This window comes from Coturnix japonica, chromosome Z (genome assembly GCF_001577835.2).
Source record: "Coturnix japonica isolate 7356 chromosome Z, Coturnix japonica 2.1, whole genome shotgun sequence".
Classification (NCBI taxonomy): Eukaryota; Metazoa; Chordata; class Aves; order Galliformes; family Phasianidae; genus Coturnix; species Coturnix japonica.
The window spans coordinates 60,902,778-60,930,552 of record NC_029547.1 but is presented as its reverse complement, the minus strand read 5'-3'; the positions used below and the strand labels follow the sequence as shown (position 1 = coordinate 60,930,552).

Genomic DNA, 27,775 nt, shown 5'->3' with positions numbered 1-27,775 from the left:
AAGGAAAGGAAGGAAGGAAGGAAGGAAGGAAGGAAGGAAGGAAGGAAGAAGAAGGAAGGAAGGAAGGAAGGAAGAAGGAAGGAAGGAAGGCACGGACAGGAAGGCAAGGAAGGAGAGGAAGGAGGAAGGACGGAAGGAAGGGAAGGAAGGGAAGGAAGGAAGGAAAAGGAGGAAGGAAGGAAAAAGAGGAAAGGAAAGAAAGAAAGAAAGAAAGAAAGAAAGAAAGAAAGAAAGAAAGAAAGAAAGAAAGAAAGAAAGAAAGAAAGAAAGAAAGAAAGAAAGAAAGAAAAGAAAGAAAGAAAGAGAGTTTTTCCAGTGCTTTGTCCAATTTGCTGACACAAGCACTGGCAAACCAGGAGAAATCCAGCTGTTATATTCCCCTTCATCCAAAAAAAAAAAAAAAAAAGGCTGAGTAAGAGGTTAGAGCTAGGTATGTTATTTTCTGTCATCTGTGAGATTGGTATTATTTTTGAACAGTGTTGGTTAACTGCTGCCGCAGTAACCAGTGCTGCAGAGGGAGTACGAAATACTGTTGATTCCCGCTTCATAAAAATGGTCACTTTAGAAAGATTTCTTGCCAGACTTCATAATACAAAATGAGCTGAAATCCAGGTTGGGGAGAAGAGATGGGCAGGAACATATATTACAATGGACTTCCTTCTTGGAAACTTCAAAAGAGGTACTGAGGGATTGAACAAATTGCACTCACATCATGACGGTAGCTCTAAGTCAGAAATGAGCATGATGCTTGGTACTGAAAAACCTCTCATGCCTGCAGCCTGTCTATGCAAAGTAAAGGATTTTAAATTGCAGGAGGTTTTGTGCTTAGCTAAATTAGTAGTAGAAATTTTAATAGGTGGATTTTATTTTCAAAGGTGCAGTGATCAACTCCAGGACATTAACACATTAAGTCTTAAGGTAAGTTATTTATACTTTCAGTAATAGAATTTATCTAAATGCATCTTATGTTGCTGTTTACAGTTATATTGAAAGAAGGCTAAAAACGAGTTGCCTTCATGTTGTATGTTTGCCAATTATAGATATATATATATATATTTTATTCTGCATGGAAGAGTCAAGTTGTGTATTATGTTATTTGAGTTGACCTCAGGTCAAGTTGATCTCAGGTCACATATTTCACATCTTTTAACTGGGTGGAACAGGTTGACTGATTACTTGGCTGGTATGTTTTATTCTGTTTTGTGGCTTCCACTGTTAGGCCTGAAAATTAAAGAAAGATGCAAGACAATCCTTTAAAAATGTTATTAAACCTTTCTTATTTGGACATTAAGTTCTGACAGAATGTGTTCCAGAACTCCCAGTATGGATCTCTTCTTAGAACTTCTGCTTTCATTTTTAATATAAAATGCATCTGTAGCTTCAGGACTTCTGAGAAAATAATAATAATAATAATAAAATAAAAATAAAATAAAATAAAATAAAATAAAATAAATATTTTTTTAAAAAAGTGAAGAGGTGGAATTTTAATGATGCATGAAATAGATAGTAAATAGAAATGCAGAAATTTTTGAAACCAGAAATCATGTCTATTTTTACTGCTTGGCTGATGGGGTTCTCCATATGTGTTTGTGGTTTCTTGTGCTCTGTGAGAGCTCTGAGAGGTTAGAAAGCCACAGTGATGCAGCTAGAAAACTACTCTGCAGAATTCTCAGTGTTTATTATATTTCCCTGTTACGCAGCAGTTTGTTCATGCTCTTCCTCTCTTCAGGGCCTTAAAGAAGAAGCCTTTGCTCTGCCCAGCCCACACTAGATTCATTGGCAAAGACCTCCCTCCTTCCGTGCAAATGATGCTCTTGAAGCTCTTGGTACTTGTAGCCTGTAACCTTTGCATCAGATATTAGAAAGCAGTCTGTGAAGGCACATATACTACAACCACCACTAAATCTGTATCAGTGCAGCACTGAATTTTGTTTGTCCCTACATTCTATCTTCAGAAGGTTAGCCAAACAAAGTGAGATTCAGATAGCACCATCACACTGCTTCCTATTCTGTAAGTTCTCGTGGACTGTTCCTGAGCTTCTTAACTTTATTTTGTTGCTCTCTCCAGAATCACTTGTTTCTAAACCTCACTGAAATAACTGAAAACCCAGCACCAACATTTAAAACAAGACATCAGAATGCATTCATTACATCTGTGTTCTCTCTGACATGGCTCTTTCTCCATCCTTTGCCCATCCTCTTGGTTTAAATGGCAAACCCTTGGGTCAGATAATGTCTTATGCATTTATGTAAGGTAGTATAACAAGAACTTCTTAGTGTACTGTTCTACTTTTCCATTAATACTACTGAAAAAATATAATAATATTTAAATATAATAAAAAAGAAGCAATGAATATCTCCCCATACATCACCCTAACCATCCAAAAGCCAGTACTGTATATCCCTCATTTTCTTTCTTAAGAAACCTGGCAAAATGCTCAAACAGAAATGAGCAAGTGTAATTCTCAAAACTGAACTGGATTTCAGGCCATCACACTGTCAAAGCTCCAGAGAAGCACAGACAGGGCAGACTACTGTCACCAGTAGTGCCATAAAGCCTCTCAGTGTAACCAGTTCATTAATGAATTTCACTTTCATGACGGTGGAAATCCAACAGAAGGTGTAGGCTTGTTGTGCATGCCTTGCTTGTTTGACTTTACTACTGCCCATCAGGTAGCACACTTTTAGGTATTTGGTATTTAAAAAGCACTGTGCTTTTTAAAGTATTTTCCAGACTTCAACTTTACTGCCTCTCCGGTGTTATTACCTCAGTTCACTTTAAGACTGAGCTGCAGAGATGGTAGAAATGAACAGGCAGAGAATGAAATTGATGTTAAATATTAAACTTGTCTACTTAAATAGGGTTCAGGGGGTTTTAGATGTAGTGGCATGTTCTTCTGCAGATTCTTCTTTTAAATGCCAGTTTTGCTGAATGTCTGTGACTTCAAAAGTCACAGCTAATATTATTGCACTAAAAACACTGCCTTGGCAGAGAGCAGAGGCAAAATAAGCTTTCTTCTACTGCTATAAAACAGTATGCAATTACAAAACAGATCACACTGATTTGTCTCAAGGTAATGTGAAGTAACCAAAAGTTGTTCGTATTTTTTTCATTCTTTCAGCCATTTCATACAATTTCACAGAATCACAAAATGTTTGAGAACGTCAGGTACCTCTGGGGATGGTGTAGTTGAATGCTTCTGCTGAAAGCAGGATCAGCTACAGCTAGCTGCTCAGGATTGTATACAGTCAGGTTCTGAAAAGCACCAAGGATGGAGACTCTACAGTCTTTCTGAACAACCTGATCCAGTGTACAACCACCCTAACAGTAAGAGTGTCTTCTTGTGCTCAGACAGAATTTCAGTTTGTGGGTACTGCTTGTCACTGGGCTCTTCTGAGAAGAATTTACTCCATCTTCTTTATGGCTGAACACTCATGGAAACATCCTACTGACCCCACATGTATACTAATCCACCCCACCATCTTCAAATCACAGAACCACAGAATTTCCCAACTTGGAAGGACTTATAATGATCACCAGGACAGCCCAACTGCAGGCTCCACACAGAAGCAGCCAAAAATTAGGTTTCTTATAAGACTCACCTTCTCTTTTATTCCTGTTGAAGACAGTTTTGGTTATTTTTTGCTGTCTGTTGGTTTTCATGGTGATCTGCACCATAAAACAGGGTCAGAGGAGGTTATCAAACACCTTTTTTTCACATCACTTTTTCTACTCTATCTTTGGAGCTGATTTCTTCATAAAAGAATATACAAACCCATGTTTGTTGCCATTCATTTGACTTTTCATACTTAAATTCTGTAAAGTTTTTTGTCCCAATGATTGCTTTCTACACAGTCTGCTTCATATCATTTGTCTCTTTCACTAGAAGTAGAATGCTTCTAAAGCACTGTCCCATGTATCCATCCCACCCATCCTTAATCTGATTTTGCTGTACTTTCACACTCATGGGATGAATGGAGGCTTTCAAGCATCTTGAAGGAGGAATCTTGGTATATGCTGTCCTGAGCTAACAGATGATCTTCTTTCATCACTGCAAACAACATGCTCTTAGGTTAGTGCATTTCCAGGACATTTGCCTGCTCCTCCATCACTTTTATTTAGAAACAAGTATGCTTCATTGGTTAGGTACTCTCCCTTTCTTCTTTGTCCGCTCCAAGTTTAGGCAATACTTTTCTTCTTTGTAACCCAAATGTCCCCAGTTTAAGCACAGTTTCTCTTACTCTGTGTCAGGAATGTCTTCTGCCTACGTTATTAACAATTTCTAGTTTATGGAATTCTTGACCTCTGTCCAGACAGTTTATCTTTTGATCCTATTACTTTCCATTTTTCTCAGTGGCATTAAAGATCAAAGTGTCTCATTTTAGTTATAGAAATCCTGATGTATTAAAATCTGCAAGACAGATTTCCATGCCTTAGCCGACTGCTCTCATCACACTGTAAAACTAAAATTTGGAGGAATTTGTTGAGTGTCTAACCTCAGCCATACACAATCTTAGACACTCTGTGATAATTATCAATTAATACAATTGAATAATTGCTGTATTAAGTTGTTGTAATTCTGTTGTCATTCCGGAAAGTACTTACGAAAGCTGTACTTTTTTAGCTCGGCTCCTTTGTGAATCTGTGATACCACATTTCTAGGAGGTTTTCTTGCTTAGAGATGTGATTATGGAGTGATTGATAAAGAAAAAGTACCTTTCCCATTGTATTTTGTATTTTAGTTTGATAACAGATTTGCTCTGTAGCATTTTAGTGTGTTCCTTCCTCTGTCACACTAGAATTCAGTTCTTCTCATTGTGGAGGCTTCTACATCAATCAGTGGCTGATCAGCATGCATGAACTGAATGAAGAAGCTCTATTAAAATCTCAGTGCCAAATATTCAGTTGACATTCAAAGTTTGTTCCACACACTTTTTTCACTGTGCCTAGATTCATCTGGAAGGGACTTTCCTCACATCTAGAGGCTCACAGATTTGGAAAGATGTGGGAAGCCACTGAAGACTGAGGCAAAGAATTTGTTGAGTGCCTCAGCCTTCTCTGTGTCTGAAGTTGCCAGGTTCTCACTTGTTGTTTATTAGAGGACATTCACTCTCCTTGGCCTAACTGTTCTAAGTGGTGTACCTGCAAATGTTACTTTTCACATCCCTCACCAGGTTCAGTTCAGTCTGCACTTTGTGTTTCTTCACAGAATCACAGAATTATCAAGGTTGGAAAAGATCTAGATCATCCAGTCCAACCATCACCAATACTTCCCAGTTAAATCATATCCCTCAACACAACATCCAAACATTTCTTGAACACCCCCATGGTCGGTGACTCCAACACCTCCCTGGGCAGTGCATTCCAGTGCCTCACCACCCTTTCCAAAAAGTAATACTTCCTAATGTCCAGCCTGAATCTCCCCTGCCTCAGCTTCAAACCATTCCCTCTAGTTCTATCACTGATTACACGAGAGAAGAGGCCAACCCCCAGCTCACTACAACCTCCCTTCAGGAAGTTATATAGAGCAATAAAGTCTCCCCTGAGCCTCCTCTTCTCCTTCTCTTCTTGATCCCAGTGTCTTTCCTGATGCCAGTGTCCCTGGCAATATGTCTCTGCTTCCACTTCTTATGCATTTCCTTCTTTTCATTCAGTTTGGCCAACAGGCCCTTTTTCAGCCATGCCAGTCACCTGCCTCCTCTGCTCAACTGACCAATTCATATGAGAGGGGACTTGCAGGTTTATGTAAGAAGTAGTTTTATTTTTTTTTAAGATAGAAACAATTTATTAATCCTGACAGTTTTAATGAGTCAGTAAGACGACACATTGCATATACTTAGCAAAAATTGTTTATCTGGAATATGAGTTTGCAGTATGTGGTTTTGACATTTACCAGGTAATACGGCCTTGCACACACTTGTTTATAATGTATTAACTGATTAAGTTCACATGGCTTCTTGTACTAGGACATGGTTGGTTATTTTTCAATTAAAATAAAAGAATATCTGTGTCTTACAGGTTCGTTTCAAGCATTTTGAATGTGGTGTCGTGAGAGATGCTGTTGTCCATGACAGGTTGGGATTATCATGATCAAGTACTCTATTTTGACCACCCAGTTACTAAAAACTTTTCATGGTAGAGAGTAAAGGCTGGACTTTTAAAAGCAGTAAACAGGTAAGGCTATTTAAATCTTGTTTATGTATTGTCTGCTTAGAGGCTTATTTCAATTACAGCTGTTTATAGAATCATCTATCAAGTTCTTTCAAACTGGATATCCTCCTAATTGCCATCTCAGAGTAGTAGCTGCATCTTGGAACATAAATTTGCTACTCTGAAAGAGCAGTATGTTAAAGACCAGGTTAAAATAAAAGTTTAGTCATGTTCCTCAAACAAAACAGAAACACAAAGAACACTGGTTTTATTTTAAGCACCTTATTACCTACTATTAAAGAGCATTTGCACAGTTCTAACAGCTAAAAAATATCTGTATTCCACGAGCTCAAATGCAAAGAACCTCAAACTTCAGTTCAGGGCAGCTGTTTATTTTGTGCAGCAAATTGCTTTTGGCAAAAGAAGACATTCATTTTCCCTTATTACCTGTTAATAAGAAGAATCGTTGCTACACTAACTGGAGCTGAACCAGTATGAAGAGAATGGAAGAAATGTGAAAAATTAGGCAAGCACAGAAATTTAACGCCTACTGTGCACCTTCTTATATTAAAATATTGCTACCTGTATGAAGTGTGGGCCTGATGGCATGTTTATTTCAAGGTTGTTTTAGATTTGTGTTTTGTTTTATTATTAGATCCTGAGAATTCATTTTCATTTCCGGATAAGACTCCTGTTTTGGACTCTAAATAATTTATCTCATTCCTTAGAGCAATCTGTAGCAACCGATTCGTTTAGCATAAAGCAATTTGTTATGGATACATTCAAACATTACCAAAATACACCCTTCCTGTCTGACTTCATTTGGAGTTTCAGGAAACATGGAATAGAAGGTGAACAGTTTTGTTTTTTATTTTTTTCGGAATGTTGCTGTAGCTTTTCTCTTTTTAAGTGAAAATGTTAGATATTCATTATGCAGCAATATGGCATTTTGATGAAGAACTCGCTGTCATTGGAGACTCTTTTTGTTGGTATGTAGTCTTTGTGCTTATGACTGATATGATATTCATGTTTTCCTGTTTGTGCTGGTAAAGAGCAATTTACCAAGACTATATGCAAAACTGCCTTGGGTGTGTAGATGTGAGTAGATGTGGGTGCATACGCTTGCATCAATGTGAAAACCATACAAATATGTCACTTGGGTGAAAAAGAAAAAGCTTTTTCACTTGGGTGAAAAAGCAGTGTTCAGATAGCAGTCTATCATGTGAGCTTGACAACACGACTTCCAGGCATGTCCTCATTGATGAAAGCCAAACTGTAGATCAGAAAAGTTACCTTTAAATTTCATTTCCCATGCTTCTGGTTATGCAGAACATTCAGATACAGGTCAGCTGCTATCTGCATCTATACCACAGATAAACTACAATTTTGTCTATATATGAAAAATATTTGCAACAGAATTACTGTAAAAGGTGGAACAAGTGAGTTTTTGTTGTTGTTCTTAATGGTGTAGCACTGCATCTGAATTGTCTTCTGACTTAGAAACAAGTTATTTCAGGACTAGGTTTGTTTTAAATATCCCTGCCAATGTAGTGATTCGGACTCAGAACAGAAAAAGGAAGAAGGAGTGGGCCAATGACTACAATAATTTGGCTGTTGTGAAAACACCGTGTTGCAGCTCAATTTAGAGGTACAGAATTAGGAAAATTTAATGTCGATGTTAAGTGATAGAAAAAAACATTTCTTTAAAATGACATCTTACAATGTTTTTTCTTTTTAGTCTGAAGTTTATTTCCCACGGAAACCCATAGCCTGGTAAAACATGCTTCTCATATGCCAGTGTTTCTCATGGTAGCTTTATCCTTATGTTAATCATGTAAAGTTGGAGTGAGTCACTTTTGAATTGGGATCTTTTGTGCTAAGGTCATCTTAATCTCCTCAAGCCTCTGACTTTTATCCATTTAAAAACCGATAAATTTAATCATTTAATTTAAGGGTCAGTTAGAAAAAGAAGTCAACATTAATAATACTGTCAGTTATACTTAACAAGCATTGAGGGTATGCAGTGTGTGTAACATGAGGCAAAAGAAACATGATGGCCTTATCTTGCCTTTCACAAAATAATGCATTTTTATTCAGTTGTAGAAGATTTCTGCTGTCTGTAACTCATCATCTGCAAAAATGAGATCTTCCTGTTCTCCCTCAACTACCTCTTCATGATAGCTGCATGCACTTGTTATCCTATGAAGGCCCAGTGCTTTTTTTAGGGGCAGGAGGGAGAACTGGGACAACCATAGCCACCTACTGCACAACTCTGATATTTTTATGAGAGATTTTTCTCACTGCATGAGAAACTGTTCTCAGAGGCTTACATTAACTCCTGAAAGAGTTAAAGTGAGGTATCATTTTTTTACTGATTTGTGGGGATTTCTTATTTTTTTATAGTTTAATTTTGATTTAATAGCATTACCTGCTAGTATCTGAGAGGCAGCCAGAAATTTCTGTCCAGAAGTTTCTATGTTGTTTTTAGGCTTTGGTTGTATAGATATCAAAATGACAGCTCCAATCCTAGGTCAGAAATGCTTTTCTTTCAAAATGCTGTGTATACTTTCTGAAGTTCCTGAGTAATAGAAATTTAGATAGATACAGTACTAATGTATGTGGCGGACTCTTAATATTTCATGGATTTTAAATAAAAATGAAAATCTTTCCTAAAGGCAATGAGTTCTTTCATATTGTGAAAGCTTTGCATAGACTACACATTGGATACCTAACTGTGGCATGCAAAATAGCTAAAGACACTGTGCTTTTGGGAAGGACTTGAAGATAAATATGTATTTTAGATCTGGAAGCTTTAAGTGAATGATAATAGTACCATGTTCTTCCTTTAGCATTATTACTGGCGGGGCAGCTGCTTGATAACTCCAAGTCACTCTGGAGCTGTTCAAATTAGTGTACAGGCAGTATGAAGTCAACCTTTCTGGGAGTACAGGGATAAGATGATCAAGTTTATGATCCCTTTGTGATTTTCTGAGTCTCACCTGAATATATTTTGAAACTTAGATTGCAGACCATTTTTCCTACAAAAAAAACTGGTTTCCCTTTGACTTATTCCTCCTACCACTTCTTCCTTCATTTGAAGTTTATATACTTTAATGTTTCTATTACGTAGCATTTCTTGACTTCATTTGAAGAATAGTGTCTTCTTGTAAGACAAGGTTCCAGAACCATGTAAATATGTACAAATATAAAATTCATTTATGTCTAAAATATTCTGTAATCTGCTGTGGTAAAAGAAGGTATGTAAAGGATTGAACCTCAGGAATCAGAAGACTAACAATATGAAAATAAAATATATTGCAGTTTAATTGTTTTTTATTGTAATACTAAGTTACTAAGGCCCATCTTCAGGTATCTGAAGTTAAATAAGGCTGATGGTGGTTTTTTGCAATAAAACATACTTCTGCATATCATTTTCTCTTTCCTTCTAAGGCCAAGTGATTCATTTTACTGGGCTGTTTTTAGACTCTGATAGGGAAAATCTGATTAAATCTGGGCAAGTGCCTTCACTGGACCACCAAGAAAAAGAAAGCACTGTTTTTCATAGTCACAGAATCCTTTAAATTGGAAGATGACCCTTTAAGGCCACCTTGTCCAACTTCCCTGCAATGAACAGGGACATCTAGAGTGACATCAGGTTGCTCATAGCCACCTCCAGCGTGACATTGAGGGTCTCCTGGGACGGGACCTCCACCACATCTCTGGGTAGCTTGTTTCAGTGCCATGTACATGTTTTTATGTAAATGCTGTGCAAAAGCTCTGTTGATCTTAGTGGCTCTCTGGAACACAGAAGATGATTTCTTCCTCTTTCCTTCTCTTCCACATTTCAGTTATTTGAAAGAACTTGCTACTTCTGGTAACTTATAACGTGTGCAAATGAACTGTGGCATACTTTTATTAAAGTTCCATTAAGTTTATAAGTGAAAGTGTAAGGAAGGCCTCCACAGTTGGAGGAAACAAAGCATGGATTTAAGAAATCTGCTTATATCTCTCCACTGTTTATTGTGGACCAGAAAGGCAGGAAGCACCTCTAAACTTCACCTATACAAACTGTCCCCTCCCACCAGTTGTGCCTGGCTGTAGTGTGCTGTGGACCAATTCAAGTGTCATATGGGCAGATGATGGTGCTACTCTGACACAGTCAGAAAGCTGGAAAGACAGTTCTGTCCTCCTCTACCAGACAACCCACCAAACAGATGGATAGGAAAATGCAAATATCAGAGAGCTTCATCAGCATCATCTATTCATATGCACAGAGGTGAATAAAATAGTGTTTGCCTTATAGAGAACAATGTAAAATGTAACTCACTTTTCTTTGACTTGCAGATTATCGTCCCCTTGGAACCACTCTACTCTTACTTAAACACATCCTTGCAGGGTGTGACATATCAACCCAGAGTCGGTCAATATCCAGTGCCTGTGACTCTTAAAACTCATTCCCATACGTGTTTTTTGAAATGAAATCTCATAATCCTGTTCCTCAAATTTATGTTTCAATTAAAAACGAAGTAGCTTCTTCCAAACTTTATTTCTCTTACATGGCTTTTATCTCTTGGTTTTAACCTCATTTTATACCCTTATCAATCATTAAATTTCAACTCTCTAGCAAGTTCAGCTGACCAAGAAAAGAAGCCAAAAATAAATGCATAGCTGAAAGAATGTAGCCAGACTTTACAATCTATGAATTGAATCTGAGAATCTTTTAAATTTATTTCAGGTGTTCTTGAAAATCTAAAAACTCTCCGAATGTAAACATCACTTCACAGAAGGATACACAACAGTAATGTTAGAAGAGCATGCATTTATATAAGCAGTGCCAATGATTAGGCTTATTCCTTGTAGTACCAGGTATTTTGCTATTATGCAATTTGTACAGATAAATATAAATCTACATGAAAGTCTCTTCCTATTTATTCTTTTTCTCAGGTCCTCTTGTTTGGATGAGATTTCAGTCCCACTATAGGCACATTTTAGAAGTGTCCTCTCCTTTTCAAGGACATTTATGTACATAAAAGAGATTCAGGTGGTAATCTGATTGTCTGGGGATTTTATCAAAATCAAATGGCACTTTGAACTTTCTGTCTTTACAATTTCATGGTTTTACAGTTTAACTTTTATGAGTGTTTGCTTTTCTCCTCTTACTGTCTGACCTGTTGTGACATTGTAAAAGCAACACATGCTTGCACGCTTCTCAGAACACAAGAGCTTCATTCTGTGATGAGACAGCAATGAACAACTGAGGCACTATTGTTAGTGTGATGCAATTTGATGGGGCTTCTCTAGCTAAGGATAGATTTTTACAGATTGGAAAAGAAAATTTATTTAACAGTGTACACTCAGATAAGCTTCAACTTTATATAAAGCTCCTAAACAAGATGTGCTCAATATCTCATTTTCTGTCAAATAAATAATATGTGTTTTAAGAAGTCTCTACAAAAGCATTTCAAGTCATATATTTTAGCAGCTTTGAATGAGCTGTCCAAGTCAGTTAAATAGTCTGTCCTTTCTTCCTCCCCCTAGAAAGGACAGAAAGTAGAGGAAGGAAGAAGGAAAAACTTTTAATACATAGCTATACCATGAAATGTCCTTTAAAGTATCCTTTTCAACCACTGTAGCTTGATAACTGGAATGGCATGTATATTGCAGCAAATTCTGCTGTATTCTGGAGGGTATGCATTTGAGAATAACTTTCTCCACCAGGAAAAGCAGAAATAACATTAATAGTAATTCTACTGCAGTGTAAATGCTTTAATTAAACCTACAGATTCAGAGAAAAGCACAGGTTCAGTCCTCATTTCTAGCCTTTCTAAGAACTGTACTTGAGGAGCTCTGCAGTTGTCACTGGCTATTCCTGCTCCCATGCTTTTGTTACTGTAGTGATGCAGGCTGATTAGAAGTGCTTTTAAAGATACTGGACAAATCCTGGTCTGAACAGTGAAGAAGAACTCTTCATAGAAAGTGAGTACAGCTCTCACTGAAAATGTGAAAATGTGTATGAAGACCATTAAGTGGAGCAATAGAAGACCTGGTCTTGAATCCTCTTTGCAGTTTGCAGCCTCTGTGAGCATAGTGTTGAATGTACAGGCCTGATCTGAAATCCATACAAGTAATGCCCATTCACTGAGATTCCCTGTGAATGCAAAGCATGCAGAATTACTAAGTGAATCTTCATGTATTAACTCTTCATCACTAAATGCTGCTACAGTATCTAAGGTTTTGAGCATTCTTTTGAGTTATATCTATTATTAACCAGATGGCATATTGTATTGTCCTGGTTCGTGAGCAGCTCAGAATCATTCTTGTCTCTTCTGTGACAGCTTGCTTTACACAGGAAAAGGGATTGTTATAGGTAATCAATAAGTTACAGAATTCTGGCGAATGTTGCTACGAGATGTGAAACTACATTTTGACATTTTAAGCTTTTTATAAACTGAGGTAGTTTTTTTCCTGCACCACCTCTTTATCTTTTGTTTGTTTGTTTTCCATATGGGTAGTAAACATTATTAAGCACCCTTCTTAATTGTGAATGTGGAAATTAAATCTACCGTATGTTGCATAACAAGTATGTTGAAAAATAGCACTGAATTGAACTGTTTGCATTTTGAGATATTTTATAGATGCTTCAAGCTGAAACCAGGTAGCGTCAGAATGTTTCACATCTACTTTTCTTCTTGTGTAGCTGCAGTGAAATCAGAACTACTTAGGAGCAGGCTGCTGTAGGATGGTGCTTGTTCTCAAGTCAAGTAGCCTTTCACAGTGAACAGCAAGATATTTAATTTTATTAACAGGATAAACTACTTTAGCTTCCTGTCTTCAATGTGATGTGTTCTATAAAGGAAAGAATAAAGTATTCTGACAATGCTCTATTCTACTGCTGTAAAACTAACTTCACATTAAGACATAACTGTATGTATCATTTGTATAATAAATACATAGGATATATACGACCATCTGGGTGCATAATTCCAGGATACAGGAAATTACATTCAAGTGAATGCATGTTAGAAATTCTGGCCACAAACTTTATGAGGATATATTTAGTTTGGTTTTTAGAGGAGCTGTGATGTGAACTTTCGTCGTTCACAGTCATCTCCTTGTGTTCTAATTCTATCTCAGTAATAACCACATTTCCAGTCAGAAGACAGTGTAATGATTCATCGTAACTGATTCTGTGAAATTAGAACACTGATACTGCTATTACTTCCCCGTCATAGTCTCCTTCTAGCAAAGCAAAAGAGTGCATTGGATTTTCTCTTTGCATTTTGGGATTTTTTTTCTGATTTCAGATTCCGTTGGTTCCACTGCTGTTTCATGCAATCAGGGATAAACACCTTTGAAGATTCCTACAAGTGCAATGTGCTGTTCTGTCAGATGACACCAAGAGTTAATTTCTCCTGGATTTAAAGATGGGACACAGTAGTTACATTCAGAGTACAGTGCTGTAGTGAACCTTGACTGGCTGCCAGAATGCTGCCCACCCTACTGCTCCCTCACTCCTCCTCAGCAGGATAGGGTGAGAAAATAAGATGAATAAGCTTGTGCTCTGAGATAAGAACAGTGAGATTAATTGTAGTCATGGGCAAAACACACCTAACTCTGAGAAGATTCATCGACAGTTAGAAATGGAGTAGGATAGTGAGGAAGAAATCTAAAAATCTTCCTCCCTGTCCTGCTTCTTTACAGACTCGACATCACTTCTCTGTTCCCAGTTCCACAGGCTGTAGCTCTGTCCCAGGGCTGCTCTTAACAGAGTACCTATGGTCATACCTCCTCCAGGCTGAGCCACCAGGGGCTCCTCTGTGGCTGTGCATGGAGATCTGCTCACCTCCTACCCTCTTTCTGTGCTGATGTTGAGGCCTGTGGAGCTGCTTCTCTTGCATTTTTCCTCACTCCTCCTTCCTACAGCTGATGTGCAGCCTTTCTTAAAATTTGACGCAGAGGCATCACAGGCTTTGCTGATGGTCTCATCTTTGGCCAGCAGCAGGTCCCTTCTGAAGCCTCTTGGAACCAACGTGAGGCCACCACTACAGCCCTGTTCCAGTACCAAAACTGGAGTGTAAGACATTCCATTTTTTGTCAGGTTTGTAAGCTACAAGTATCTTCTTTCATATGTAGATAACACCGCTGAAACTGTTCACGTTTAAGTGAAAAACACGAATAAAGTTGTCACCACTCTAACAAAATTTTGAAAGACTAGGTGAGCAATTGCACTGATACATTTGCATGCATGTAATATGCCTACAAACAGCCATTGTGCATATGAAAATCAGATATTTATTCATGCAGATGACTTAGTAAAAAAACTACATGGCTATTTGCTTATGCAAATACCTTGTTTTTACATCCCTCAACTGGGAATTTGCACAAAAAAAATCTGTGTGTAAATGTTTAAGCTAATTGTATGTACACTTAAATAAGTTTATGACTGAAAAATCAAAAGAGAAGCTATTTCCCTCATCGTGCCGCAGATTAAAGTGTGTGAACATCAGTAACGTTATTTCATAAGAATTTGCCTGCAAAGCATCAAATGGCATTTCTTATGAGTTCTCATTTAATAAGTTTTATTCAGGCTAAACTCTCAAATTCATATGCTTTTCAGTCAAAACTGAATTTCACATGCAAGCCTTCGCTGGTTCTTAAATACTGTCAGAACCTGATGTACTAAGAAGAAGACCATTCCAGTATTTACAGGTCACAAATATTTCACAGTCCAATCTCTGAAAACAGTGCTCTGTGAAATCCCCAAAACATGTAGCTAGAAGATCTGCTGTTCATGTCAGAACTGGAGATCTTCAGTAAAGTTACTACCAATATTCATCTAAATCAATAAATGGAGCCAAAACATATGATCTGTTGTTATTAAGAAATATGCTGCATATATCTTTTGTTTTGTTTACTTATGTACATACGGGTTTTTTTGCTAGGTACTCTTTACCCAAAGAGTGTTACCTCATGAAACATTCTTCATATATCATGATAACCTCAATCGAGATTTTCAGTCCTGTGGGACAGAGTTTATGGAGAAGTCTAGTCTGTAATGACATAAAAAATCATATTAGAATGCTATTTTGGTTTTGCAGTTTACAATGCATTTATGGAGCACTAAAATAGAATGTGTGGAGTCATTTCCTTCAATTAGAAGGACTATTTAATTGAATAAAAAGAGGATAGAAAAAGTAGCAAGAATTACATCTTGTACTGCAGTCTCCAGGTAGCCTACTAATGTTGCCTTTTGAATTAGGATTTCTTTTTCAAATTCAGGAGATAAATTCAGAACTTGTTTCCATCAGGGGGATACAGTCTGCACTGGGTTTGTGTCTGAGAACTAAATTTGGTTTTTGAAGCACGTTCTGTAAGTCTTCAGCAGTTGTATAAATTACTCGGACTTATAAAGTATATAGCCGGACACTCCTCATGTACTTATCTGTACAGTTACTCCTTTTCCAGGACTAGGAGACTGCACATGTCCTTGTGGTACCTCCTAAGGTTCCCCCTTGCTCAACTCTCCAGCCTGTTCGGTCTTGCTGAATGGAAGCACAGCCTTCTGCTGTGTCAGCCTCTCCTCCCCACTTTGTATCATTAGTGAAATCACTTAGGATGAACTCTATGCCTTCATCCAGGTCACTGATAAAGATATTGAATAAGATCAAACCTAGTAGTGATGCCTGGGGAAAAGGGCCTTCAAGGAGACTGTGCTGCTGATGACAACCCTGTGAGCTCTGTCAGCCAGTTCTCAATCCAACTCACTGTTCACTCATCTATCCCAGACTTACAAGGCTTACATACAAGGGTGTTATGAGGAACAGTATCAAAAGCCTTGCTGAAGTCAAGGTACACAACATCCACTGCTCTCCCCTCATTTACTCAGGCAGTGACCCCATCATAGAAGGCTACTTTGATCTTTCAGTACTCATGGATGCATCCCATCACAGCCCATCAATTTGTGTTTCAAATTTGCCTATATAATCTCAGACCAGATCCATGTCAACCAAAGGGAAATCTTACTGCAGACTCACTTCCTTACCTTCAGTCCTGGAATGCCCAAGGTACAGTCTTAGCAGCAAGACTGAAGCAAAGAAGGTATTCAGTAACTGTACTCAAAGTAGAAAAGTTTTTTCTCATGTTCATATGTCCCTTCCTGTGTTCCAGTTTGTGCCCATTGCCTCTTGTTCTGTCCCTCTGTCCCATCCTCTACCTTCCAGATATTTTTAAGAGCTGATTAAATCCCCTCTCAGTCTTCTCTCAGCTAAACAGTTACAGGCCTCTCATAATTATGGGGGAAAAAAAAGTGTATGTTAAGTCTGAGATGTTTCTAATTCGGGGCTACTTTTTCACCAGATCCACAGATAACATTTCTATTTTTGGCGTTGTGTATTTATTAGACAGTTTAAATTGTTGGGGTTTTTTTTGTCTTTTTTTTCTTTTCGTTGGGGGCGGGGGGGGGGTGCTTTTCTTGTCAACATGTATTGAAAAAGCACCGTTAATCTGTTAAAGTTTGTGAATTAAGGAGATGGACTTCCGATTTCCAGTGTTTCTCTTTTTTGCATCAGTGATTAATGGCATCAGTGATTAATGATCAGATATTGAAGGTCTCTTCAATTAGCATGTAAAGTGTAGGAAGAATCACAGAAGAGGGAACCTGACCTTCATACTCTATTAAGATACTATGAGCAGTGGAAGAAGAAATCACAGCAAAATATGTTAACTCTTTCATTACAATAATGTCAAAAAGAATTATCACTGGTTACCTGTCTGGTGAGATTTCTGTAGCTCTCTTCATCTATGTTATTTTAATTACATTATAATAACTTATTAATGCCTTTTCTGAGATCATACAATACATAAAACATGTAGGAGATTTAATCTTGTTTATTATTCTTTGGAACTGAAATGGACTAACATGCTTTACCCTGTCTCAGTCAAGCAGTAACATCTTAAATTGAACCAAACAAAGTCTTTAATGACATGTATGTAACCAAGGAGAATCTGTTCTAGTTCATAAGTGATTCAACAAAGAATGGCTTGTAAAGAAAGTTCAGAAAGGACAGAAGTCGTTCCCATTTGCACATTGGGTCAACCAAACTGCTGTCTTTGTTGTTTTACCTTGTAAAGTGTAAGGCCTGAGAAAGACACTTGTCATTTTAAGAAATGACAGTCAGATTAAATAGGTTTTGGCTTGATTCTGTTCATCTGAGAATTAAGATGTTTTCCTCTGTGTTTCTTTCATCTTCCTAATAAAAAGGCAATGGCTTTTTTAAAATTTATTTATTTATTTATATAAAGCTCAGGTTATTTCAAGACTTTACTTGAAATTTTTCACCATAGTCTTACTTGAAAAGCAGCATGTTGATTTTTTCTGCTGCATACCTAGGAGTGGAACCTGTACTGCACTGTCTAAGATAAGAAGCACCTGAGCACATCCGCTATAATACGAGTCAAAGAAAGTATCGGGGAATCTGAATCCTTGGATTTTTGTTAAAGGTCAGCACAGAGTCGTGCCTCTCTGCAGACAGTAATTCACTTATTTCTCTTGGCACTGCTACCTCAGAAGATGCATATTTTAATCATGCATAGCTTAGGATCACTTTAACTATTTTTCTTCTTCATCTTCTTTTTTTGTTGTTGTTGTTTTGGTCTTCTTGTTTTAATAGCATGACATTTTCAAATGCTAATCAAAGCGTGTGTTTACCACTATGCATATATTACATAGGCAGTGCAAACTGACCTTTCTGGTGTGAAATAAACAATAGGGAACAGGAGTTTTGGGTTTTTTTCCCACGTGTGAAGTGTTTTAACCCACTTATATGGCCAAAACCCAATCGTCTGTTTCAGCTCCTTCCTCTCCCACGCAATGCCCATGCAATCTTAGGCTCACTGCACTGTGTCACCAAACCTCATGTCCTGCCTGTCAAACACTGGTAACAACACTTCTTGCTTCCCATTTGTTTTGACAGCAAGCAATTTGGAGGGGGGACTGTCTGATGCTCCGTCTGCACAGCACTTGGCACAATAGGGCTTCAGTGTTTGAAATCCTGCATACATCTGAAATGCAAGCAATAAAAGACAGTAGTATGAAATAAATCTTACCCAGGGTCTGCCAGAGGACTTGCCTTTCCAATGCTGTTCTGAGTGGTGGCAGTGAAGGCACTGTATTCAGCAGGAGAGGCAAACTTTCTGTCTACAAAGTGAGAGAGGAAAAGTGCATTTTTTCTCAGTCCTGTGTGAGCCTCACCTCTCACTGGGAGGATTGACTTTTATGGATTGAAGGGCAGTTTATTTTCAGGGCTCATTCAGCCTTGGCCTCTGAGCCTTGGCTGCAATCAAGGATGTCAATCAGCATTAGCTGTAATTGTTTTATGATAGAGAACTGGAATGAGGCCACCAAATCATTTCCTGTAGGCCACAAAGCAGCCATCTAATTGTCACAATTTTCAGGCATTGCTGACCTCAAGCAATTTCATGCAGTTATCTAGAGGTAAAAAACTCCATATGTCATTACCTGGCAATAAAGCCATCTATGCTTTCGAATTCCCACTTCTAAAAAGATCTCTGGCCTTCCTGTGCTTCCTTATGTGCTTAAGGCAGCTGTTTAATACAACAACATAGAAGTGTGACCAGGGAGGCCCAGATGCATTCAGCCCAGCTGCCGCCTGCCCCTTTGCAGAGTTTTTTTCTACTGTGTGGCGTAAGGAAACAGAGTGGCTTCAAGTCACTTGAATTTAATCCAAAGAGGGAGATAGTATTTATGAGCTGTTCAACAGGTTGCTGCAGATTGCTGTCTTGGGGGCTGGTGCTTGTATTAGCAAGCATCTTCCTGAAAACTTGGTATTTGACTGGGAGTATCTTGGTCTTAGCATGATTCTGTACTAGTGAGCACTGGCTCTTGGAGAGTGAGAGAAAGGCCACTGTTTTTGCATGGAATTTGGTTTTTTTTTTTCACTGTGAAATGTTTGTAAAGTAGTTGGTTTTGCAGTTAGGTTTCAGTTAAGCTGTAAAAGATGTTTGGAAAGCTTGAACCCATAGAGACACTTTGAAACATAACTTTGAATGATGCATCTGCTCAGTTCCTGTGTTACACTCACATGATGCAACAAACAAGGTTTCCTAAACATAATTGTTTTCAAAAGTAAGATACTGATATTGCTGGTTATGCTTATTAGTTTTTTAATTGAAAACAAAAAAAGCATTCTGATAAAATGAGGAGGAATGGTTTGAGAAGGAGGATACTGTTGCTGTGCGGTAAAACAAAGCAGAATTTGAGCTTCAATTATTTTGAGTAAACAGATTGCAATCCACCTTGTATTTTAATTTTTGTGTAACAGAGAAAAAGAAACCCAGCTTTAAAAAGCCTCAGAGCACCTGGGGCTGACTTTATGTCTACATATGTATTCCTAATTATTGATATTTTAGGTACATATTCAGTCTCTCTTATGGGTAACAGCAATAGCTGTGGAATAACACACAAGAAAATAGAACATAATAATTAAATCTGTGGGGTTTTTTTAATTAAATTGAACACAAAATCAACCATACTGCTGTGTTGTTCTTCTACCTTCTTTACTTGATTTACATAATGTACCAAATTCATGACAGTAAATATAATTATCATCAGTGTCAGAACAAAACAATACATCACCACTACCCCAAGAAAAGAGTCAAAGTCTGGTTTGCAGCACCTACTTACGTATTCTTTGAAATAATTAAGCTATATTTGTCTCTGCAAATGCTTGAATAATTGATATGGAGGAAGCAAGGATGTACAAATCCACTGCTTATGGATGCTAGGAGAACACAACCACAGATAGTATCCTTCCATGTGTGTTTTGTTTAGAACCACTTCCAGAACAAGAGCAGCGGCTTTTGATGTACTGCTGGGCTTACATAGGGGAGTATTTTCAGACTATAGGAAACAGAATCTTTTGGAAACTTCTCACCACTAGCTTCTAAATTTAAAGTGCAGATTTGCTGGATTTGTTTTAATGCATTATATTACATAAAAAAAATATTGTACTTCCATATAGTATCGCCCTTACTTTGCTCCACAGAGATGCTATCTCATTTTATTTTTATTGCCTCATTTTATTCTTTTTGTCTTGAATTTCAGATTTTCTGTGCCTTTAGGCATGGGTTACTTTTAAAAAATGCAGTAGGATAAAAACAGGAAACCAACCAACATTAATTCTTATTGGAATATAAATAGACAGAGCTTCTTGTCTGATAGCACTATACACTGAATCTGAGCTTTCAGAGTCAAGCAGATATGGCATAATATAGCATTTAGAATATTAGAAACAGTTATGGTTGCAAAACTAAGTTAAATATCAATTTTAAAAATTTTACTGCCTCATTCCTGAGTGGGAAAAAAAAAAAAAATGGCAATTGAACTGATTTCTGCTTAATCTTGTAAAATGCTGAATGGTCTTTGGTTGGCAGGGATCGATCAGGAGTGACAGGAGCAATAAACCAAATTAGCCAATATTTGTGACTCAAGCCATTCTTTGTCTATTGCTTTTCTTCTGTTTCTTTCTTATTAGTTAAACATGGAAATTCAAAGCCGGATGGTTTTTCAAACTAAAATAAGTATAAGAAGCTTTAAGCAACACTGTATTTTGAATTGCTGAAGAATTAGAAGTGGAAAGAGTGTGAATTCAGATTATTTGTCCTTAATAGAGTGAAAATTGTTCCTATTGATTTTATCGGCATGATATTCCAAAGTCTCTGACACAGTAGCACAATACAAGAACAGACTGGACCATAATATGTTCATTTTCCTCCCCCAGGCCTTATCTCCTGAAACTTATTCTTGCTTATGACTTGGGCAGTACTTCTATGAGCAAATCACTGGACTGGAACTGAACCCTGGCTCAGGAAGCTCATGCTGCTTTAGATTAAGGATACAATAATATTTTTATTAAGAATCATAAAATGTGAAAGACTAGGATAAGTGATAGGGAAGTCTTGAAGGGCTATCTTTACTATGTCACTTGTAGCTCAAGGAGGCATATGTAGTCTTGCTTGAGTAATCTCGGCAGCACGCTCTTCAGTTCTTTTCAGCCTCAGTCATGCTCACATTTTCTATCTTGTCTCGTTAGCCTGACCATTGCTTCATTAATTATTAAAGATGCTTTGGAGCTGCAAGTGCCCAAGACTTCAAGCCTAAGAATCTTAATTAACATCCCTGATTTCCAGTTGTACAGCCAAGCCCTGTTACTCCCAGGCTGAGAGGCTCTTTCCACATCTTCATTGCTAATTTACTTCACCTTGGTATTCAAACAGTATCTCTCTGCAAAAAGAACAGGTTTTATATGAGGAAAATAAACAGATGCCTTGTCCATACTGAAAGCAAAGGTGTTTGCAGCTTCCTCCAGTTTTGTTTTAGCTCTACAAACATAAAAATACCACAAGGGACTGGCAAAAATGGGATTCTTCTCCACATAATGCAGTGATGAGTTGACTTCCAGTCTGACAGCAGGAACTGAGGTTTGGAAAAAGAGATCCTTCCTCTACTCATTTAAGAAAATGGCTTCATATTCTGCTATTTATGCAGTCCTTTATATCCAGATAAAAGCAGGTATAAAATGCAATCAGTTCAGTCTTGTTCTCCTACATCCACTTTATACAGACATAAATCATGCATGAGTTGCTTAGTAGGGAAGAATCAGGTCTGAAATATCTGTGTTTTATGAACTTCAGTAGGTTTCTGTGAGTCAAAGCTGAGCTGGGAGAAAATAAACTGTTAGTCTGAACACTGGGGAAAAAACAGTACTGCAAGGAATTCCAAACATTGCAATCTGTTGTGTGAAGTGTCTCATGAGCTTTGTCAAAAGTGATTTGAAATGTCACCTGCCCAAGTTCCCAATCCACCAGCACTAATCCTTTCTGCCCTGGGACAGCATTAGCCACCTTGGCTCCCCTCCCCATCACCAAACAGAGAAAGAGGACACGAATGTGCTGCAAAAATGCTTTGCCTTCTGCTCTTTCAAATACATGACACAGTACAATGTATAGCCTTTCATTTCTTGGAGATATGTCTGACCACAATCTGCTCTGCTTCTTATACGTGCAGAAGTTAATTTTGAGGAACAGGCACTGAATCAGGGGAGAGGAGAGGGGAGGGCAGAGTCTCAGCCTTGCTTTGGTGTCTCTTTCGTGGAAGCTGCTGAGTTTCACAGCTTATAAAAAATTCATCGCATTGTTTGAAGAATAAAACAACATGTATGTGTCTGCTCCCAGCCTTTCGGAAAGAGAGAAATTCCTCCTGGATATGATTTATATTCATTCTGCAAGCTTTCTTGTGGTTGGAAAGTCAGTGAGAATAAAGATAGGGTGGAAAAAATGGTTTGAAAAAGATGTTCTGTGTTGTAGCTCACAGCTTTCATCGTGCTGCAGAAATCTGATTTATTTTCATACTTCACTAACAAGGCTCTCTGGTGAGATGGATGTTAATCTCCACAGACTATTCTTCCCCTGGAAAAAAAAAAAAAAAAAAAAAAAAACACCTAAATTCCTATAAGATATTTTTTAACAAGCTATAAGGAGTAGCATATTCTTATCTGTGCCTCGTATTAAAATGAAGGCAGCCAACTTCTTAAGACTCTTTTACAGTACGTGTTGAAGAGGGGAAAAAAAAAGCAATAAAAAGTAAGGAGTACTTGCAGAAATATTCTTATAGGCTGTTACCTCTTAATTCCAGTTTTTTCCTTCTTGTGTCCCTTCTGCTCCATCAATTTCCAGTTCTCTGTTTTTGATTGCACTTTGAGCTGCGCTAGGGCTAGGAAGAAGAAGGTTTCAGAAGGAGGGGTTGAGTGCAGCAGTGGCACCTTCCCACGGCTTCCTTGTCTGCTGCTTGATATTTGTCATACATACATGTACAAATGGATCTTTATTCTTGATTCATAAGTCCCTTAGTAGTGTGGCCTTTTTTCTTTATTTCTTCATGCTGAGCAGTTAGAATTCCCTTCTGTGAAAGAAAACCACTTCTATAGATAGACACAGGAGTTTGTAGTTCTTGGTTTTGTTAATTATATTACTCTGTGCCTCATCAGTGTTCTTTAGGAAATCTGATGACAGTGACCTTTTTTGTTGTTTTTGTTCAAACCTAGATCTTCTGCCCTGGTTAAAAAGGGCTTTCAAATGACAAAAGTGATATGTGTCTTTGGGTCACTCCATTTGTTTGGTAGCATTAAATCATATGGTGCTATGTGTCACTGTCACTCACTCCAGTGAAACATGGTGTAAGTTGATATGCTTTATGGTTAGTATGGATGTCAAGGCTTGGGAATGTGCTTTTCTGGCTACCTCAGTACCTTTCAGTGAGAATTCCTGGGTCCCAATATATCCTGGAATAGAGGAAGCATAAAATTGCTCCGTGATCATTTTTTGTGTCAGACAGCTGCAGTTCTAGTTTTATTCTTCCACTGTAATTTGAGCTTGCTTTGGGAAAACTAATTCAGTGCAGGTGTAAATATTCAGTGAAAACAGGAGATAATCTAAATGTGAAAATATGGTTCTGCATAGAAGGAAGAAAGCATATCACGCGGGTGCTGTGAAAGCATCAGTGTCTATATGGTTTGGGGCCAGTGGAAATAGCTAGAGAAAAATAATTGCTTACTTCTGAAATGTTTCCATGGTGTGTTAGTTTTTATACCTTTTTTATGTAATATAGTGATATTTGCGCTATCATGATACCTTGGCCATGGTCCAGGGCTCTCTTAAGCTAGGTGGTGTGCAAACAAAGAATAAGAACTCTCTTCCCCGTGGTGTTTACAGTGTGCATTTAAGATGAGACAACGGTTGGAAACAGACATGCTGGGGGAGTACAAGGCAGTGAGGCAGTACTGATCAATACACAAGGCAGTGATCTCAGCAGTGCCTAATTGATGCTAGGGTTTTGTGCAAGTAGTACAGCAAAGGAGAGTTTTAAGGAGGCTTTGAAAGTGTTCTCAGGCAGCTCTAAAGTTTTGAGAGAAAGCTCAGAAAGAGGTGTACGTATATTGGGTAGAGTGAAATCTGTAAGTGAGAAGAAGATAATTATATGGCATTAAAACAACTTTCTGTAGTGCTATGGCAATGCAACAGGCAGCCTGAACTGAGATGCTCTCCAGCTACAACTAACGATAAGAGAGTCTGGGCATAATAAATTTTTAAGGTTTGAGAATTTTACAGAACATCAAAGGTTACAAAAGAGGTTTACATCAAAGGTTACAAAGAAATCCCAGACACCTACAGAATATCTGAAAAGGCTCTTCAAGCTCTCCTCCCTAAAGATGGGCTGATATTACACTCTTGATTCTGGAATTTCTCTGTCCAGTTTTCTTATGCATGGTTATAAAATAGCAGAAACAGGGCCGCACTGTCAGACAGAGGGGCAGAACTCTAATTGTGAGATAACAGTTTTAATGACAGTAAGTAGTATAAACTCCTTTGCCATTTATATAAAATAAATATAGCAGAAATAACTTGGGCTTTTTTTTTTTTTTCCTTTCTTTTTTTTTTCCTTTCTTTTTTTTTTTTCTTTCTTTTTTTTTCTTTCTTTTTTTTTCTTTCTTTCTTTTTTTTTTTTTTTTCTTTCTTTTTTTTTTTTTTTTTTCTTTAAGAAAGAAAAATGTCTTTGGGCTAAAGTATCTGAAAATGCCACCATTACTCTATGTGGTATCCTCTTTAACAAAGTCAAGAACCGTGTTTTAATTTTATGCAGACTACAAAAAGATGGTATCCTTTTTAACCTCATCAAAACACCGTATTTTTATGGAAAATGTGCTTGCTAATTTCTGTCTTACTGCTTATCTAGCGTACAGCTGTGACTGAGTGACACGTTGAAGGAAGCTTCATTTAGAATCTCCACAGACAGTAAGACTTTTCAAGCTTTTTCCATGCAAGTTGTAGAAGGCAAAATTCTATGGTGGTTGATTAACACCTTTCAGCTGTTAAGATCAACAAAATCAGACACCTTTGCCACTTACAGTCAAATTTAATATATTTCTCCAGTAATGTTTACTCTATACTGATATGTAATAACCTGCTTATTCAATATCAATGCAGCTTCTTCACTTAGAAACATATTTAAATGTGCACTGAGACTTCTGAATTTAAATGCTAAGTTCTGGAGTTGCTGACAGCATAGAAGTCACAGAAAACTTGAAACTACTTTTCAGTTGATCCTTGAAAACAATTCATTTACACTTCTGAGAGAGGTTTCTGATTTTGTTTCATTTTCTTGCTGTGGGATAAGGTCAAAATTTTTCTGCCATGCCCATTCAACTCTTTAAAAGTAATTAAAATATTATAAAGAGGACAGAAAAACATTCTTATTATTAAAACAGATATTTATTCTGCCTATTTGAAACTCAATTTAAATGTGCTGTCTTTGAATAAAAAATAAAAAGCCTGTGTAATGTTAATGATCAGGGAAGATTTTTATTCCTGAGCAAATGAATAATAGCTCATCTTTAATAGGAACAGTAAGTAAAAATAATTATTCATGCATGCTTGCCATCTCATTAGGCATTTGATGTAAAAAATCTCTCCAAAAAAATCTTTAAGTAGGCTTTTTTCCCCTCCCCTCCTCTCTCCCCCCCCCAACTTTTTTTTTTTTTTTTGCAAGGTTAGACTGAATAAGGTTTATTATTTCCATTAGGCCTTAGAATTTGATTATTCAATCAACCTACTTCAGTCCAGGAAGTCTCTTATAGTCTATTAATTTAGTGATGCTTCTTGGTTTGTGCCATGATTGTTTAAAGAAAAATAACATGTTCTAATTAAAAAAAAAAAAAAGAGAGAGAGAGAGAGAGAGGAAAAAAAAAAATTAAAAAAAAAAAAAAAAAAAAAAAAGATGGTGGATTCCTTCCGACTTTCCTTTCTTCTCAGGCTTGGCTTAGCTTTGCAGCAAACCTCAAATGTAGACAAGGCAGGCAGTTTTCAAGAACAGAAGCAAGAGGAGCCTGCACAGACTGGCAGTTCTTGAAGAAACACCAGTTTCCTTCCTGACTGAGGATGAATTAGAAATTCTTTTCTTTGACTTTACACACAGTTTTGATAGTTTCTTTTTGGTTTTGAAGAACTATTCTGGAATCCAGCTTGTTCCTCTTTACATTGTCTAAAGAAGAGCTCAGAAGGGTCTTTAGGCATACTAGGAATGTTCTTTACCTTCTACTTTGAGAACTCTTAATTATCAGCTAAGATGGGTCTAAAATTTGTATAAATGAAGGCATGTGCACTTTAGTTTACATAGATGACGTACAGGGTTCTGAAACTTCCATGTGTGCTTAAAATTTGGTTTTAAAAAGATCCTTGAAATGGCTGATGTGCACTTAAACAGGTAAGAGTCCAGCGCCCAATCATACAGAACTGTTCATCTGAGGCTGTGAAATGCAAAATTCTGGATTATACATCCATGCCTCAATTGGTTATTGTTATGTATCCATTTATCGGCAATATTTAGTAGGGAGCATTTATACTTACTGAATGCTGAAGATTTACTCTGTGGGAAATAGGTATCTTAGTGCTAAGGGTAACAGAAATGGTGGGAATTTCTCCCTGCAGTGCAAAAGGAAGATCAGTGAGGGAGCCCTAAGCAGCTTTTGTGTCTTGAGATAAAGCCAAGCCCTTCCACCATTTGAAGTAAACATACTGAAGCAGCTGATAGCTTTTATCGATTCTCCGAAGTCTAGGATGGAGACAAGGTGAGAAAGTGGTGTAAATGAACTCTTGTGGTCATTCTCCACCTTCCCATTGTACACTTCCAGGGGTCCTTCAATGCAATTTAATTCTGTTTGTGCTAAAGGCAAGAGCTGAATAAATTCAGTCCTTGGAAATAAAAGTGCTGAAGAGTGTATAAGCTCACATGTGGCTTGTAAGCACCAAAAGAAAAAGATTCTGGGCTTTGAAAGAGTGTAGCTATGATATTTTGCCACTTAGGACTGCTAAGTAAACCAAATAGAGAAGCAAAGCCTGAGTGTGGATGATTAACACTTTATAGTAAACCATCTAAGTAATTGGCCAAATTAACATTTTGTGCTTGATTCTGTGATTATGAATTTTGGCTTATTCAGGGACGTACTTGCTCTTGGAGGAACCAGAATGAAATGTAATATAAAGTCCTAATTTTGGAAAGGTGGGATAAATGTGTTTTCTTGGTTGGGGGGGAAACTCTTGTCCCTGGTGAATTTTTACTCTTTTGGAAGATATGTTGAAGCATGAAAAGAAATACGTTGTTTTGAAAATTGATATTTGCTTCAGTGCCTTCATAGAGCAGGACCACTGCCCCTCTTTTTCACAAGGTCTGCATCAGTCAGTAATTTTATATTGTCAGTTGCTTTGCTTTCTTGATGCACTAAGTCCCACATCCCTCTAGAGCGCTGGCTAGTTTGATGGCAGCACTGCAGCTGACACAGAAGCTGTCATAGTTTTTAGTTCAAGCTCTGATGTTCTGAGTGTAGAGAGGTGTTGACTCAAATCAAATTTCTACTTCTAATTTATCATTGAAAGGGTGCCAGATTTCATCACAAGCCTTTGAAACTGATCTTGTATAACAACAAATCTTCAAGCCTTCCTGTAACTCTGTAAAGAAATTTCTTGTTGTACTGAAGAACAGTTATGAATGATCTT

At 37.5% G+C, this 27,775-nt stretch overlaps 1 protein-coding gene across 5 annotated transcripts in view; it reads left to right on the top strand.

Annotated features, from left to right (window-relative positions):
• The window catches only part of LINGO2 (leucine rich repeat and Ig domain containing 2), a 462,402-nt gene that overhangs the window by 306,930 nt on the left and 127,697 nt on the right, over nucleotides 1-27,775 (top strand). For 2 of the 5 annotated variants that reach the window (XM_015849935.2, XM_015849936.2), the window contains exons 5-6: nucleotides 876-918; nucleotides 6,020-6,175. In XM_015849935.2, coding sequence (XP_015705421.1) covers nucleotides 6,134-6,175 — 42 coding nt within the window. In that variant the 5' untranslated portion in view covers nucleotides 876-918; nucleotides 6,020-6,133. Of the gene's footprint in view, nucleotides 1-328; nucleotides 919-6,019; nucleotides 9,684-27,775 lie in introns of those variants that run through there. The other 3 variants (XR_004305522.1, XM_032441226.1, XM_015849934.2) reach the window with 3 other exon arrangements.